Here is a 15,828-nt window from a genome sequence, read left to right as displayed (position 1 = left end):
ATTTTCACTATTATTTAAAATTTTCACTAGAATTTTTCTCTGCAACAACTACATGTTTCAACGGTAAGACCAAAATAGTCTTTATTTCTTCTTTTTAAAAAAAATAACTATGAAACCGGTTTTTATTAGAACTGAAAGAGAACTAGCACGTCTTTTACCGCACATAGAAAAGTAAATTTTCTCAAATTTAGAGGTTTTTTTAGGTTTCCAGTTTTTTTATTGGCATTCCTTTTTTTAGCTGTCACAAAAATTACGTTGATTTAAATAATTTCAGCGCACTGCTTTTTAAAAAAATTCAAAATTAGAAGGTCTGATTTTTAACTTCTCAAACCATTCCCCTGATATTTGCTCGACACTTCTGCTGTAGTTATGTGCCAGCATCAATTTTTATCGCGCTATACTCCTCCAAAATGATCTGATTGATGACTCGAAACCGGTTTCGATATGTTTTTGCTCTATTTGCAAATCCATGAAACGCGAACGCGAATGGAATTACCTCCGATTTTGTTGGCATGGGTTTGGCGTTGAACTCTGATTCCTATCTCTTACAATCTTTTTTTTGTGTGTTTTTTTGCTGATTTGTCAAAGCCAATGGGATAAAGTGAGGATCGAGAGCAGAAGTGGCGGAGGTGCGGAGGCAGATGACTCTCGAGGTGAAGATTATGGCCACATCGACTGGATCAGGGAATTCATTGGTCAGGATTTCTCCACAACACATTGAGCACAACGCCAGTGAACAAAGCTTTAAAGTTCCAGTTCCCGTGCTGCGGTCAGCCACAAATAGCGGACACCCAAAGCATAGAAGTTTCTACACGTTATTTCCTCCTCAACTCGAGTACTTCGTCTTCTAATCTCAACTGCCGCAGAGGATTGCGGGACTCATCACTTCCGAGTTACTCAGCATAGGTTGATGACAACTCACTGATTTAGGACTGTCCACAAAAAGCCGAATAAGTCCTCACTTTTTTTGACATTACTTTAGTCTAGTTAGCACCTTTCGGCTCAGATCAACCTCTACGATGACATTGAAGAAACAAAAGAAGAAAAAGCGGACTATTTTAATATGAAAAAATCTCATCTTCGTGAACTTTTTTTTTACTTTGGTTATTTTTCCAAAGGTGTTAAAATTGAAATGGGCTGTAAGTCTGATGATGCTGGTGTAACGCTCTGGTAAGAGGTTCTGCTGCGACTGCGCGGTCGGTCGATGGTTTGAACTAGTAGTGCCACCGTAGTGCCAACCAACCTTTCATCCTTTCGGAGTCGAAAGATTGGTGGCAGACTTGTCTGGGGGATAAAAACGCTGGCTGGACACATCGGCTATCACCCACAGATCACTGTATAACCAGAAACGATTCTGAATTGAAGTGAACACGTTGGCGCATCACAGGCAGTTTGATTAATACCAGACACTTCTTCCTGTATCCTTTATTTTGATATATTTTCACATTATTTTAACTTATTATTATTATTATATTCAATTATATTATAGCACTTTGGCTATCACCCGCAAATCCATATATGGAAAGAAATCCATATAGTTTAACTTGAAAACCCAGGCGAATCTAATCCGGGCAGAACTCAAGAACATTCTATTAGAAATGACTAAGTTCTTACAGCAGCATCATGACTTAAAGCCCATTTCAGCTTTAACATCTTGGAAAAATAACCGAAGTAAAAAACTTCACGAAGACGCGTTTGTTTTCTAGTCCCTTTTGCATCATGCACACCATGATGAATGCGGTCGTTCCGGCGCGCAGTATCGTCATTTGGGAAAACGATGTCCAGAATTCGGGAGGCATTTGCATGGAATGGAACGAAAACCACCGGCATAACGACGGTCTATATAATGGTGTCACTCATAGTTGGGTTTGTTCTGTTATGCTTTTATTGCATAACAAAACAATGAGTAATTCTAGAACTTTTTTGCAGGAATTTTCGGAGATGTTCTTCAAAATTCCGGAAAATATCTGCCTGCTAAAAAAATTAATTGATTCTGGTGTTCGAACATTGTCAAAAATGATTTTGGTGAGAATTTTCCGTAGATTATATCGTTCTGATATATTCTCACATCCAAATGACGAATCTAGAAGGATGAGGTTCTTTGTATGGTACGGCCCTCATTCCTGACGGTTATGCCTTGGTGATTCTCTTCACTTGGACTCTCTCAAAAACCATGTCTGACTTTTAGCGAAAAAATTTATGTAGCTAATTTTTTTACCAAGTATAAAAACCAAAGAGATCTACTGTTGCTGAATTTTGAAGAAGTATCAGGTTTTTTGGGCAAAAAATTTAAAGAATTGCTAAAATCTGAAGTAAAATTCTTTTTGTTAGTGGGAGATTAACCTAAAATTTTTTAAGTCATCCATCGTCATTGGATGTGGCATTTTGCGTTTGCCTGTATTTCCTCTCGTTTTAATTTGGGTTGCTCGAAAAGTGCTATTGAAATCCATGTAATCTGAGCAGTTATCCTAGCTCTAAAACATGTGTTCTTCAACCACGAACTAATTTTGGTTTGCAAGGTTTGGAATGAGAGTACCGTTTCAATTTTTCACAAACTCACGAGAAGAACGAGAAGCACCCCAAGGAAACGAAAGAACCATGATGGAAATCCGCGTTCCAAAATAAAGAATGATGGTCAAGCTGCTCATGTACTGAGAACCGGTCGCGATCAGCGCGAAACACCTTCAGTAAATGAAGAAGAGAAGAACAGGTCATTCTTAAGTGATGTTGATGTTTCTACTTCGCCAATGGGGATGCGAGAATTTTCACAAACTGTTCTTTTGAAGTAACAAGAACGCATCTACACAAAGTGCGTATCGTCGTTTTTCTTGATTTCCTTTTACTGGTGACATAATGTTGAATATCGCTGATTTATTGGTTACCGTGTCTTTTTCGGTTCGACGAATGGTTGAAGTTTCTTTAGGTGATTCGTTGTATACAAACGATAGCTCTGTTTAGAACTTCCAGAAATTCGACAAACACCATGAAAATCCAGTTCTCTCAGGGGTAAATGGGATGTATAAATGAATGGTGAAAGGTCACGTTCGTAAGGAGTTAGTGTCTGGAAATTCATTGTTGGTTTCACTGCGGTCTTTGGTTACCAGCGGTTCATTTTTGCTTATTCTGGGGTTTGGCCCAGTTTTTTTTTTCAGAACATGAAGCGCAGCTCATGATCGTTCATGGAGGTATGGAGATTTGGTGTTCTATAAATAAGCAAATAAGCGAATAAATACCAATTTCACTGCTGTTTTGACTTCTTACGGAAATTTGAAATGAACCGAAGCTAAAAGAAGTAGGAGGATTCAGGGAAAGGAGAAATCTTTGGCCTACTCGCATTTTTGCCATTAACCTCCGCTTTCGAAATACTCGGAGTTCGCTGTAGGTCCACAGATCACCGCCAGTTCATGGTCAACCACATGCGCTGCTATTACCGTCGGCACCCGCCGCACCTGTGCGCCCAATGCCATCTTCTGTACCTCTGTCGGCGGTCGTAACCCAGTTTAACCTCTTAGCAAAAAAGGCCCGAGATATAGACTTTATGTTGCGGATGTAACGAATTCATCGTTGAACGAATTCTCTCTTTTCTCACCTCCGAGCCTTTCTTTTCTGTTCACAACCAAAATCATTCTCATTATAGTCTCACACTTGGTTAGAGATCTTCTGTGGTCGTCCTCGCGCTGAGACACTTATTATTTCCTAGCCTTGAACCTATGTAAACAAGTAGTGAAAGTCTGAACGCAGCAGGTAGCAACTCTTGAGGGTAAGGCGCTTGTTATGGTACATATTTTCCATGGAGATGACTAGTACAAAACCACTTACTCTACTAACGTACTCTACATGACCTTGCATATCTCATAGCTGTTTCGAAAAACGTTCACCAAAAAAACCTAATGTTGGAAATTGCAACAAAAAACTAATAATATAAGACGTTTGTTGCAGTATTTATCTCTTTACAAGAATTCGCCGTGATTTTTTTCCTACATATCATCAAGAGAAACTGCTATGATTTACGAACTTTCTCTTTTAAACGGCACATCCTGTAATTTATGGAAAAAATTAAATAAGAAGAAGTTGTTGCCGGTTGTTTTTTTTTTGCATCCTTGCAGTTTTCATTTGTGAGTAAAATTTACAGACAATTTTCTATAGACAGTGAAAGAAAATTTAAGGTTGAACAATTTGTTGATCTACCCATCTAGTGAAGAATAAGAATATTGTTGCTGTATGAAAAATTGTGCGAATTTCGCTCTTCGCCATTGAATGAAAAACTTCATTATTCATTCTTTCATTATAGATTCATTTTTATGACATCATTGCTATTATTCTCAATACCTTCATTGTTACGAATTAAAATTCGCTACTATTAAGCTAACTGGACATTCACATACCATAAAATGAGGTAATTTTTGCCTTTCGAAAAAATTAAAAAACTCTTTGGAACTTTTTCCCTTGAAAAAGTAATTATTTTCTCTTTTTTTAATGGAATAGCCAGGTGTGGAATAAAAGATCCACGGATTCTGTAAACCGAGTGAGATTAAGCAGCAGAATTTACATTTCAAAAAGGTTTGACACCCTTTGAAATGAATGTTTTTTTAGAATACGTTTCATTTTATATTTCCATATCATTATTTATAGTAAATTCTAGACATTATTAGGTGGATTGTTGAAGAATTCTCGCCCAAACAATAGCAGCGTTCAGTGGAAAAAAGCGGCGTTTAGCGAGTTCGCTGAAGTCGGCGTAGGGACAATCTGGCGTCCCCATCAGGATGACTCATGTTGATGTAAACCCAAAATACCGTAACCGTCACAGCGTTTCCATTTGACGTTGAGTGAACCGTTCCATTTCCGACTTTTCACACAACGGAGCGAAGTGAGTCAGCGGCTCTTCCGCGCGCTCGCGTGCGCGGTCGCTCACGTCTCCATCACGGGTTCTTCTTTTTAGTGATTGCCGGGTTTTGCTAATCAATCCCGGGCGGATTCCATTGTGAAATTGGAGCGGAGCAGGCGGCCGGGCGGTTGTATCACGACACGATTAGTGGTTGTGTGTCCCCGATACAATGATATGTTCAGAACGTTGTCAACGTTGGTCTGGACGGCTGTTATCCGCTTATCCTAGATGGATCGCGTAACGTAACGAATTTGTACCCACTCTCAGCAAGAGTCTCGTACGTACAACTTACCTGGCGCAGCGGAAGTAGGTCAACTGTCCACACGTAATGGCCTATTTGATTTCGTTCCTCGGCTCTTAGGTCAACTGTCGACAATGATCCGTCGATTCACAGCAATTCCATTTATTGCGACATTCTTTTTATCAGGATCTGCTGCTCCCTTTAGTATCGCACCTCTTTTGCGCAATACCTATCCAGAAGACCAAGTTCACTCCATTATTTATAGACTATTCTGAATTTGTCAGTTGTGGTCAACTCCCTAAAAATTGTTGTTTTAATGTGCAAAAGAAACCGTAACATTTTCTTAGATTCTATCCTTCATTTTACTTTTTTTTCCTCTGTGTTGCCCTTTTTGCATCCGTTGTATTTCAACCACGCGTACTTTTTTTTCTCATTGATCCACTAATTTCTCCATTCCTATTGTTCGTTAGATCCTTCAGCCGTGTTAATCCTCATTTTTCCATTATCTCACGTAACTTTTATGGAAAAAACGATGGAATTTTTGGTACACGTAATTTGCGTCGCATTTGTTTACATCCAGAAAGTTGGTATTCCACATGAAAATTTTCATGAAAAGTATGTAGATTTGAACATTGAGTATTAGATTTACGATGATCTCACTTCATTCACTTCTTGGAAACAATGAGCTATTAGTTAAAAAATGCATGTGGGTACATAGTGCTTCGTGACAACCCCAGTGTTTTTCGCATAATCCCTTTTTTCTCTTATTTCTTTCAGTTTCTTTTTTTTTGAAATTTCCCGCGTAACCAGGAGTACTGTGAGTTTTGTGGTTCTTTTTAAATGGATTGAGTGTGGATACTCTGCATTTGCCCCTTTTTTCTCCGTGAGAAAGGGAAACAACTTGAAGTTTTTTTCCGGAGATTCATAGAAAAGCAAAACTAAAATACTGGTGTTGATTGATTTTCTCATAAATGACAGACAACAAGAAACAAAACTGATTTCGATGCTTACCGTTGGATACTACTTAGTTCTGGATACTAGTTGATCAAAAATGCTAGCTGGTTTCTAATGTTGTTTGACATGGTGTGATTTTCGCTGATTTAATGGTGGCGTAACAATCCCATCAACGATATAGATCATATTAACTTCTTCTGAACGTTCAGTTCATTTTTTTCTTCTTCTTCCTACTTGCCAGTGCTCACTTCTAAAAAGTAAATAATGTAATAATAAATAATTCACTATTCACACTATTTATTAATAATGATTAATAAATAATGTAAATAATAGATGAATGAATTCATGCACCCTTTTGCAGTCTCATATCGTGGCGTCTGACAACATAACGCAACATAAAATGAAATAAATAAATAAATAAAGAAGATTGTTCTTATAATAGCGACATGAAGTCCTCCCTGCTTTGGTAGTACTGTGCTAGCGTCAAGTAGCTCATTAGATGACAAGGTGAATGCGCGGAATGAGCTGTCAGAGTGACGTGCATCCGTCACTGGCGGTCAAGTGTTTTGACGCGGCGCCAAGGTTTCGATTTTATCTACGGGCGTCGTTATCGGTTTGAACTCCACGAATGACGTACACACGTCGTCTGCGCGCCACAGAGACATCGACCTTCTATGTGGAAGCACCTAATCCTGGATATATCACGTCGCAGTATGCTTCTTTCCTTCCTTACTTCCCTCTATTCATTCGTTCACTCATTCATTCCCACTCTTTCATTTGTTCATTCATTCGCTCGTTCGTTCATTTGTTCAATCGCCCATTCATTCAGCCACTCAGTCAGTCATTCGTGCACTAATTCATTCATTCATTCATTCATTCATTACGTTTATTATCCTTCGCATTGAAGAAGAATAGACCGAACAGATATGTAGTACTGTGTTAATCACAACTGCTCAGCGAAATTAAAATCTTCATTCATCGGTCATTCTCACGAAGTGGTTATCGCCCTGATCAACGACTTCGCTGACCAGCTCATCTTTCGGTGTTGTTAGATGTTTCTTTTTACTCAGTAATAGATAGACATGTAATATCACATCCTGTATTTTCATTCATCTCCGGCTGGCTCCGCTTACTAGTTAATGTAAGCGCTGTGTTTCCTAAGGTTTGTTATTGTGTAATAGAATGCAAGAGTTTCGGCGATCATCAAAATTCTGTAGCATCAATTTTGTGAATAACAGTAGATCATACTCTCCTTTCACACATTTACAATTCATTTTAAATTTTCTTGTCGATAGGATGTGACGTTTGAGCCAAGGTCGTTAATATTCCCTATTACGGCTAACGTTTCGGTGTCGTCGCCTTCTTCAGAGCCTCTGAAGTTCGAAGATTTGTAACTTTTCCTCTCAAATGCATCACTGAGAACACGTTACGATCCCATAAGTGTGCTGTGCTTACCTTAGCAGCTGAGTGTCATTGTGTTACCGAACCATCGCGTGATAGAATTGCTCCACTTATATCGGTTAGGGTGCGATCCGTACATGATCCTGTAGATCAAAATCCGCAATTGTCTTGAAGTGACAGAACTACCTCGTTGCTCACTACTATTCACCCTTGCTTTCTACTCATTTCGAACCTTTGGGGTTAATCCAGAACGCTTTTGAGGTTATGCAGCCATAATTTCGGGTGCGTACGAGGGGATCTACCAGGGCAGCTACGCTCAAAAAGGCATTTTCACGACACTGTGTGCGATGTGCTGCGAGAGAAGTCGCTGTGTTTCCATTCTCAGTTTTTCTTTTTAAATGACGCACTAGGTGTGAATTGAAATGTTGAGACTTCTGTAAATTAATGCTGGCTTTTTTGTCATTTTGAAATCAAAATGATCTTCTAACATTATTTTCCTGGTGCATGATGTAATCACCTCCATTAGGAGTAACTTTTGTCGTCTAGTAATTTAATCTAATAATTTTCAGACCCGGATCAGTAGAAAAAGAGATGTTCTTGATAAAAGAAAAATCAAAGATGAATAGAAATAACATTACCTTCCAGTACCTCTAGTAAATAAGTAAATAACCTTGAACAATTTATGTACCATGTTTCTTTGTGGCTGCTATGGTCACCTCTATCACAATCTGGTTATCCTATTGATTTTTTAAAAAATATCGATCGATGATCACAATCTGCGCAGGTGCGATCGCCTCCACCACTTTTTTTTCGACAATCAGACATTTCTGGTTCGGCCTAACATCTCATCACCCGATGTAGGATGCGAGTCCGAGTCCGATTTCCAATCGATACTGCCCTTTCTAAGAAAGCAACCTTATCGAAGTATTCGAATCGTGAAAGATCTGGATGAGAGTTGTGGTCCTCCACCGCACAGCGATGTATTCTTAAGGGAAGAATAAAAAGAACGAAAAAAGTGCATCGGCTATTGACATCGTCGATGGTGTCAGTTTGCTACGGATTGTGCGTATTTATTGAGATCATCTCAACCCCATTGTATTTTTCTTCAACTGATGATGTAGCAACGATTTCTATATCACTTTGTTTACTTTTTCTTTCCTCTTGTTTATTTTACTAGTGATCTTGATTATTTGCCTCACATAACCTCTTCCATAAGGTGTCCAGTAAGTCGTTTCCAACTTTGTTGGTATTTTTATCTTCTATTCAAACGCAATGTATTATCTAAGCACATAAATCGGATTTATATCTCAAAAAGTTGACAACTGTGGGAAAAAAAAAAACCTTTTTGGTTAACCTGATACGTTCCAACCCTAGCAGCTAACAAAAAAAAAACTAGATTCCCTTGTTCTAAACTGTGGTCTAAGTACGGTTGTACAGTTTGAGTTCATCGTTTTTTCTCTTGTAGCTCAATTTCTCAATATGAATCATTTTACAGTACAGTTTGATCTAAATCTTTCGCAGAAACAACTTTGTTATGGAATTCATTACGAAACTTTTCTCCGTTTCTATTTTGACGGGAGTTCTTGTATTTTTCTGATTTGAAGATATCCTATTGTCTTTGAACGAGAAATGAAACATATGAAAAATGAAATGGATGAACATGTTCATTGTTTCGTATTAGAAATGTTATCTATTTTGACGAGTTCTAAAAATATCATTTTTTTTTTGAGGACAGTCCCGGATGAAGTGAAGTCTGATAGCTACGGAGCCAAAAAAAAACAGGAATCATCCAAGACGAATTTATTCCAGACTCTCCAATTTCAGTTATATATATCCACATGGTTCCTTGCTTTCGAAATCGAATATTTGCACAAGAAATCCTAACTCCAAAAATCCTGAGTTCGTTTTGAGGATTTCATGGCCATATCTTGTTAATCTCTGTTCTTTGAAGAAAATTGTCAAATCTGTAACTGTAGTAAAGTTCTCAAGTTTCTTTTTTATACACTGTTTTTATTTGCAATCACGTATCTCCACCGAGAGATTACATCCTGCCTACTCCACTCTTCGTTTTTATTCCGGGTAATAATCGATGTTTTTCTCAAGGATCAGCAATGTTGTACTAGTTTCTATAACTTCGGGCCAGTTTTTCCCTCAGATGATCAAGTTCAGAGGGAATAATCTGGTTTGCAGTCGTCACTGTCACGACTGCGGGCCCTGAATCAACCCGAAGCACGCTTTAGATCGAGCTCATCCAGCAAATATGTGCGTAGATCGCACTTTCTCTGCTAGTAAATGTTGAAAAACATTGCTGAATCTTTTCTTCTGGATATCTGAGTGGCAGAACCATTTTGTATTCAATTTTTTAAGTAAATAATATTTAATACTGGACATTTCGAAATTAGCTTGCAGCAGTCTATTTGATATCCGATAATAACATTCTATGAGTGCTCTGTGCCCTCTATGCTCCCGAATAATATTCAGTCCTTTAAATTTATCCTGCGATAGTTTGAATTATGCTGGAAAGCAGCCAAGACACGAGAATTCGCATTTTTGCAACTTTTCTCTTATTTAATTGTTCCAAAGTTCACTGGCAATGTTTTTAAGCAAAAGTCAGGTAATCCTTTTAACACAGTGTAAAGATCGGTGCCATAATGATTTGTTGTTCTTCGTCTTGTGATTTCGCGTGGCACATGAAATTATTTCAGAATGACTCACTCCGATCGGAATTCCTCTGAACTTTTGGATGTTTGAGGCGATAGAACAGTTGGTCTTAATGTCGTTCGCTGAATTTTCGGCCTTTTTTGCTCTAAGATTTCATGTTTACTTCTGTGTTCTTTGAGCTGCGTGAATCACTTTTCAAAAATTTGCATTCGATTTCTTCGAATATTCGAGAAGCGAATGCTTCAATCTTTTGGTGGGACGATTTTCAAATACGGATATATCGTAGCGCTGTTTTTGCTTAGTAGTATTAATAGTTGTAGTAATAATTACAACAATAATGGTGATAATAATAAAAATAGAAGATGATATTAGTGGTGATGATTTTGCCTTTCTCACTTCTCTCACCTCTATTATTACTTTGTGAAAGCAGTCATACTCATGCTTACTGTAATCTTAGTGCTACTGTATGGACTTGTTCTGTGCAGGACGCATTATTTATAGAATAACTCTTCGAAACTGTTATTCATTTGCACCAGGCCTCATAAAGTTCTCTTTCTAAAAATATATCCTAGCACCATTCGCATTAACATAATATTTCCCAAGAGATTACATTCTCTTAGTATTTTCCCCATAATGTTTGGAATAACCATCAGTCATTTTGCTACGACGTTGTTTCTGCTGCACTTCAACCGACCACAGGAGCGCTCGGAACAATCTCTAAGCAACTGGTGGAGAGTTTCGTGGTTTCTCATCCGAGCCGGCATCAAACTGATCCCGTAGGCGCTCAGTTTCGTTGCTGCGGACGGACACTGCGCTCGCTCTGCTGTTCCTGCTGTAAGAAACGAAGCAATTAACGATTAATCAGTGTCAATCAACGCGAACCAAGCGCAATCCGCTTTTTTTGCTCGGTCCCGCAGCCGCACAACGCCATCTCAGCTCTGGAACAGCGCCGAGGAACAGCATCGGATACCCTGCACGTATGCCTCAATTCTCTTTTGTTACGTGTGCTACGCGTAAGGGAATGTGGTAGAGCGTAGAGCGTAAGTCAGTTGGACGAACTGGTTCCATAGGAGAATGCACTACATAGGATACATCACAACACGTAACTTTGCGAATGAAGGCGAAAAACATGACTACAGTAATTTGTTACCTATCAAAAGTGCGATTCTGCACTGAAACCTAACACACTGCGCATTCCTGCCTGCCTATTCTCTTCGCACATTGAAAAAAACCCCACACTTTCTTGAGGTGATTGTGACTTTGCTTATTTTTTACATGAAAAAGTGTATGAGCACAACAATTGTCTGCAGCCATGAAGTTTTAAGCGTACATATTGATTAATTAATTGTGAAAACGCGACTTTAAAGAGTAGGTAACACTTCTTGTCTTTTGTGGTATTCTGCAGAAAACAACTCAGAAATTTCGGAACGGTGCTTAAGGAAAAAAATCCTGAATACGGTTCTTTCTGTTATTATTTCGACTCATCACCGTACCTAAGCTGCTTGCACAGGTCATCTTAAGAGGAATTATTAAGTATCATTATGATGCTTATATACAATGTATTATTTTTATTTATTTGGCTTCATTTTATTATAATTATTGATTTATTTGTACTTTATCCATAGCTTTATATTATGAGGAAAACATGGTTTGAACAGTTTTTTTCTGTAATCATCCTCACTGTCGTGCTAAATTTCTTTGTTTGGGCAGGTTTTTGAGGGAAATCAGTTTTTCTGGGGGCCATATAGTTGGTCTAGCCCTTCTGTTTCATTCACGTACCACCACAACACCGTTCACACACCCGTGCTCCCGTCATTTTGGATCTAACAAAGGCAGTTTACGATGTTTCATTAATCAAACAATTCCTAGGTGCCCAGCTTGAATTGTCTCCGAAAAAGGTCCTCCGACGAGCCGTCGGTGCGATGTTGATGATGACCGTTTGTTGACGTCGCGCTGAGTGTAATCTTCCACTTTGGTTTGTCGGGTTCTTCACTGCGTTCCTTTTTTGCTCGCTTTTCATCGGCGAATTCGGGCATTCTCAAGGATAACTCGCCTTCTTCTTCTTCGTTGAACGAATTCCTCGCTATCCCAGGTGTGACTTCCACTTGCGTTTGTTCCCATTACTGTTTCACTGTTCCTTTTCTCTGTAGAAGTGAGGAAAATCCATCGCATGGTACGGTGATAACAGCTGTATTTGACTAAAAATTTTTAGAAAAGACACCCTGGACTTCTAGGAGCTTTTGCAAATGTTCTTTTCTGAATTGATACTTCCCCAGTTAACAATTCGTCAGATGTATAAAACCGATGTGGACTTTTACTGCACCCTATATGTGATGCGTCATAATCTGGGATACCCAGATTTTATGAGTTTTATGGCAGATCCACTGGTCTCTCACTAACCTCACTGATTTGTTCTGACGCGGCCCCATCCGATGTCGAAGGTAGAGTGTCTCTGATCGTTAGAACTCTCACAAAACTCCTCTGCGAAGAGCTCACAAGTCTTTCTAACCTGTGTTCCAGCGAGTAATTCAATTTGAAGGTGTTCTTAAACTTTTTCCCCATAGCAAGTGTCTCGGGCTTTTTAGCTTCACAATAATTGGTTTCGATTGCTGCAAAATGTGGTTAAGGCCAGGTTATGAGATTGATGCTATGAATTTGAGTTTTTAATCTTTGTAGAAAGCTTACAGCTCATGAGGGTGCAGAATTTTATGTTCGTTTTCGTCTTTGATTCTCAACTTTTACTTTTCTAAGAGACGATATTTCTTTCGCCGAGAATTAGATTGTGCTGGTGTCAACCGTTGATTCTTGCTTCAAGACGACATCTGTCAGTGTTAGATCTCGTTGCTTGGCGAATTCCTGTTTTACTTTTTCCTAAATTTTGAAAAAAAAAACAAATTCGTATATAATTGTCTTGGCGAAAGCGAGAGAATATAAAAATAAACGATATTCGAATTTGCGGTGTTTTGTGGCAGCTCTTGTGCCCGCCCATGGGACCCTTCGTATATAATTGTCTTGGCGATGTCTTGGGATTTTTTCATTTTATTTTCTTACATCATTGCAGGTCTACATAAGTCGAAGAAGTGTTTATTATTAGTTACAAAATTTTCTACTACTCTTAAACAGTTCTAAAAGATTTTAAAAACCTAAATTATACGGTATATAAAAATGTTAAATGAACTTTGAATATCTCTTAATGTGGAAGATTAAGGCACCGATAGCAAAATTACTACAGAAAAGACAGATGAAACATTCCATCAATTTCTGACGTACGTTTCCAATAGAAGGGCGAATAGGGCTCGTTTCGGGTCAAAATTTGAATTCTATTGCAGAAATTTACGAAAGGCGCTCTTAATTTAAATATGTATTGATAACTGTATGAAAGCGAGGCGAACATCTGGAGAGGTCTGAAGCAGGGCGTTCGGAGTGGTAAATTATAACGGCAGTTTTCCATATTTCCTTCCCTACGATCGCAAACTTTACCTTTCGGCACATTTCACTTTCGGGATTTGCCCTCTTTAATTTGGGTTACCTCGCTAGGATTATCCATTACGCATCAGGCTCCGATTTCACTTCGCAAACGATATCTCCACTTTGCGATATCCCCTTGTCTCAATATTGATTTTGTCTTCGAATATGAGGATTTTTGTTAGCATCTCAGCACTTGGGATAAAGTATGCAGAGCATTCCTTTCTTATTTTTAATTATCTTTATCTTCAACTTCAAAAATGCCTAAATTTCACGAACGGTTGTCGATAGAAACGATTTTTTATTGGGCTGTTTTTGGATAGAACGGAAGCCAACAAACAGAAAATATCACATTGAAAGGAGTTTGGACGAGAAGAGGTAGGTGAGGATTAGTCTCAGCTCCAGAGCACAGTTCTACGACGACTGAAAGACGCTATTTTGTTTCCATCAATTATCGATCGTCAATCACAGACTTCTTCCCAGATCTGCCATCCGCATGTACATACTAATCTCAGCAAACATGCGCGAACCGTAGGCGTGAAGTAATGAATGCGCTGCCTTCTGCTTTTTACTTTGTTTGTTGTGTCAGTTCGTCGAACAGGTTGTGCGATGAGTCAACGCAGCACAACAGCTGTGCCGCAAGCATTCCTCGCTGACTTTTTGAGACACGCGACCCTCAGTCTGGATGCTATTTTCCGCTCAGTAGTTCAACGTAACGGTTTCTGCTTGTCTGCTTGGTTCAGCTATCTCCTATCCGATATGGGACCTATCGGAGACCTATTCGAAAATTGGTTGAATTGAGTGTTGGTGTGAGTCGAAGCACATTTCACCATAACTTCTCTTGGGAGTTTCTCCTATCTGTTAAACTCCCTTAAAGATCTCCAGGAGAAAACATTGGAACATCGACAAATCCTCGTTTTCCTCACTTTTCTTAATCCTTTGAACACCAAATATCAAGTCATTTTTTGTAACGTCGAAACCTACATTTAAACGGCTTTGGGTTTTAAAGGGATTAATTTGTTTGTGCTTATTTCGAATAGAATCAGACTGTTAGGTGGAACACTATTTTTCGGCATAGAAATTTTGCTTCACTGAATCATTTGTTTTACGGAGGAGTTTTAACGCAAGGAAGATAACCGTTGCTTTCGCTGTATTTTGTAAAAATGTGACTTCAGCCAAGATTCTCTTTATCAGAAAGGCTATTTTGTTACTTGAATCAGAAACGAAGGTAGCAAAAAAATAATCCTATTCTACAAACATTTTATAGCTGTTCTCCTACTGTATCCTGTAGCTGTAGATGATCATTGTGTGCTTCTTCTGAGCGTGTTCGTTGATTTTTCCCAATCCCTTTCGTTGTGTCCACGAAACAAATCCATTCGAGGTTGAGAAACTAGAGAACGATGGTTACTGTAACTCTGGTTGCACTCACGATCAGCAGTTCTTATTTATTTTTTTCTTTTCCCTCCTGCTTTCTCTTCACTCTATCGTTATTGATTTATTCATAGACTCTTTTAGCATTGAAATAGCACAAGTACTTCTTATTAGCCGTCTTTTTTATCTTAAACTTTTTTAAACATGCGTTAAAACACTTTTGTGTACTAAAAACGTTGGACCAGACCTTAGCTCAATAAGCGAAGGCTTACTAATTTTTTATTTTGTGCGAGTATGCTGGCTTGCAAATGCTACGACATTGTTCTTCTTTTTTTGTTTTCATTTAGATTTTTGCTATTATATATATATATATTTATATTTCGTTTGTTTAGTGAACTAAGGCTAATGTGAGGGACCAAACGTTCGATGGTCCTAATAAAACAACACTTTAAAGTCTCTGCGCATAAATATGTAAAGTGTCGAATCGTCAAATTGCTAAGCAGAATAGAAATTTCATCGCTGAAGAACCTATGAGTTACATCAAATAATTTAGCTAAAAATGGTTCTAACGGAACCTTAACCCTAACCTTAACCTAATCGAACAATCGCAGAGCAGAATATTTACTAAGACGTGCTCTAACACAACGAAGCGTGTCGTAGCTGTAGGGCAGGAGAAGATTTTTCTTGCAAGAACGAAAGTTCTGCGCTGAGGAGATTTGTTCGTGCAGACTCACTCCGAAAATAACGCACCCACACTTCCTCGAAACTTGTTGGTGGGTCGCCCCTCAGAGGACTGCTTTAATCTCACTGGTATTCATGGTATTGACGTCTTGGTGGCGCGCACGGCTTA

At 38.7% G+C, this 15,828-nt stretch overlaps 1 protein-coding gene across 1 annotated transcript; it reads left to right on the top strand.

Moving 5' to 3' along the window:
- Positions 1–6,708: 6,708 nt before the first annotated feature.
- Positions 6,709–9,365, top strand: RB195_006524 (uncharacterized protein; the record flags this gene model as incomplete). Its single annotated transcript, XM_064179659.1, has 2 exons — positions 6,709–6,791; positions 9,212–9,365. The coding sequence occupies 2 exons, from the start codon at positions 6,709–6,711 to the stop codon at positions 9,363–9,365; spliced, it is 237 nt and encodes a 78-aa protein (XP_064036597.1).
- Between the last annotated feature and the right edge of the window lie 6,463 nt (positions 9,366–15,828).

The sequence above is a fragment of the Necator americanus genome, chromosome I (genome assembly GCF_031761385.1).
Source record: "Necator americanus strain Aroian chromosome I, whole genome shotgun sequence".
Lineage (NCBI taxonomy): Eukaryota > Metazoa > Nematoda > Chromadorea > Rhabditida > Ancylostomatidae > Necator > Necator americanus.
The sequence above is the reverse complement of the archived record's forward strand: the minus strand, read 5'-3'. Positions and strand labels throughout refer to the sequence as shown.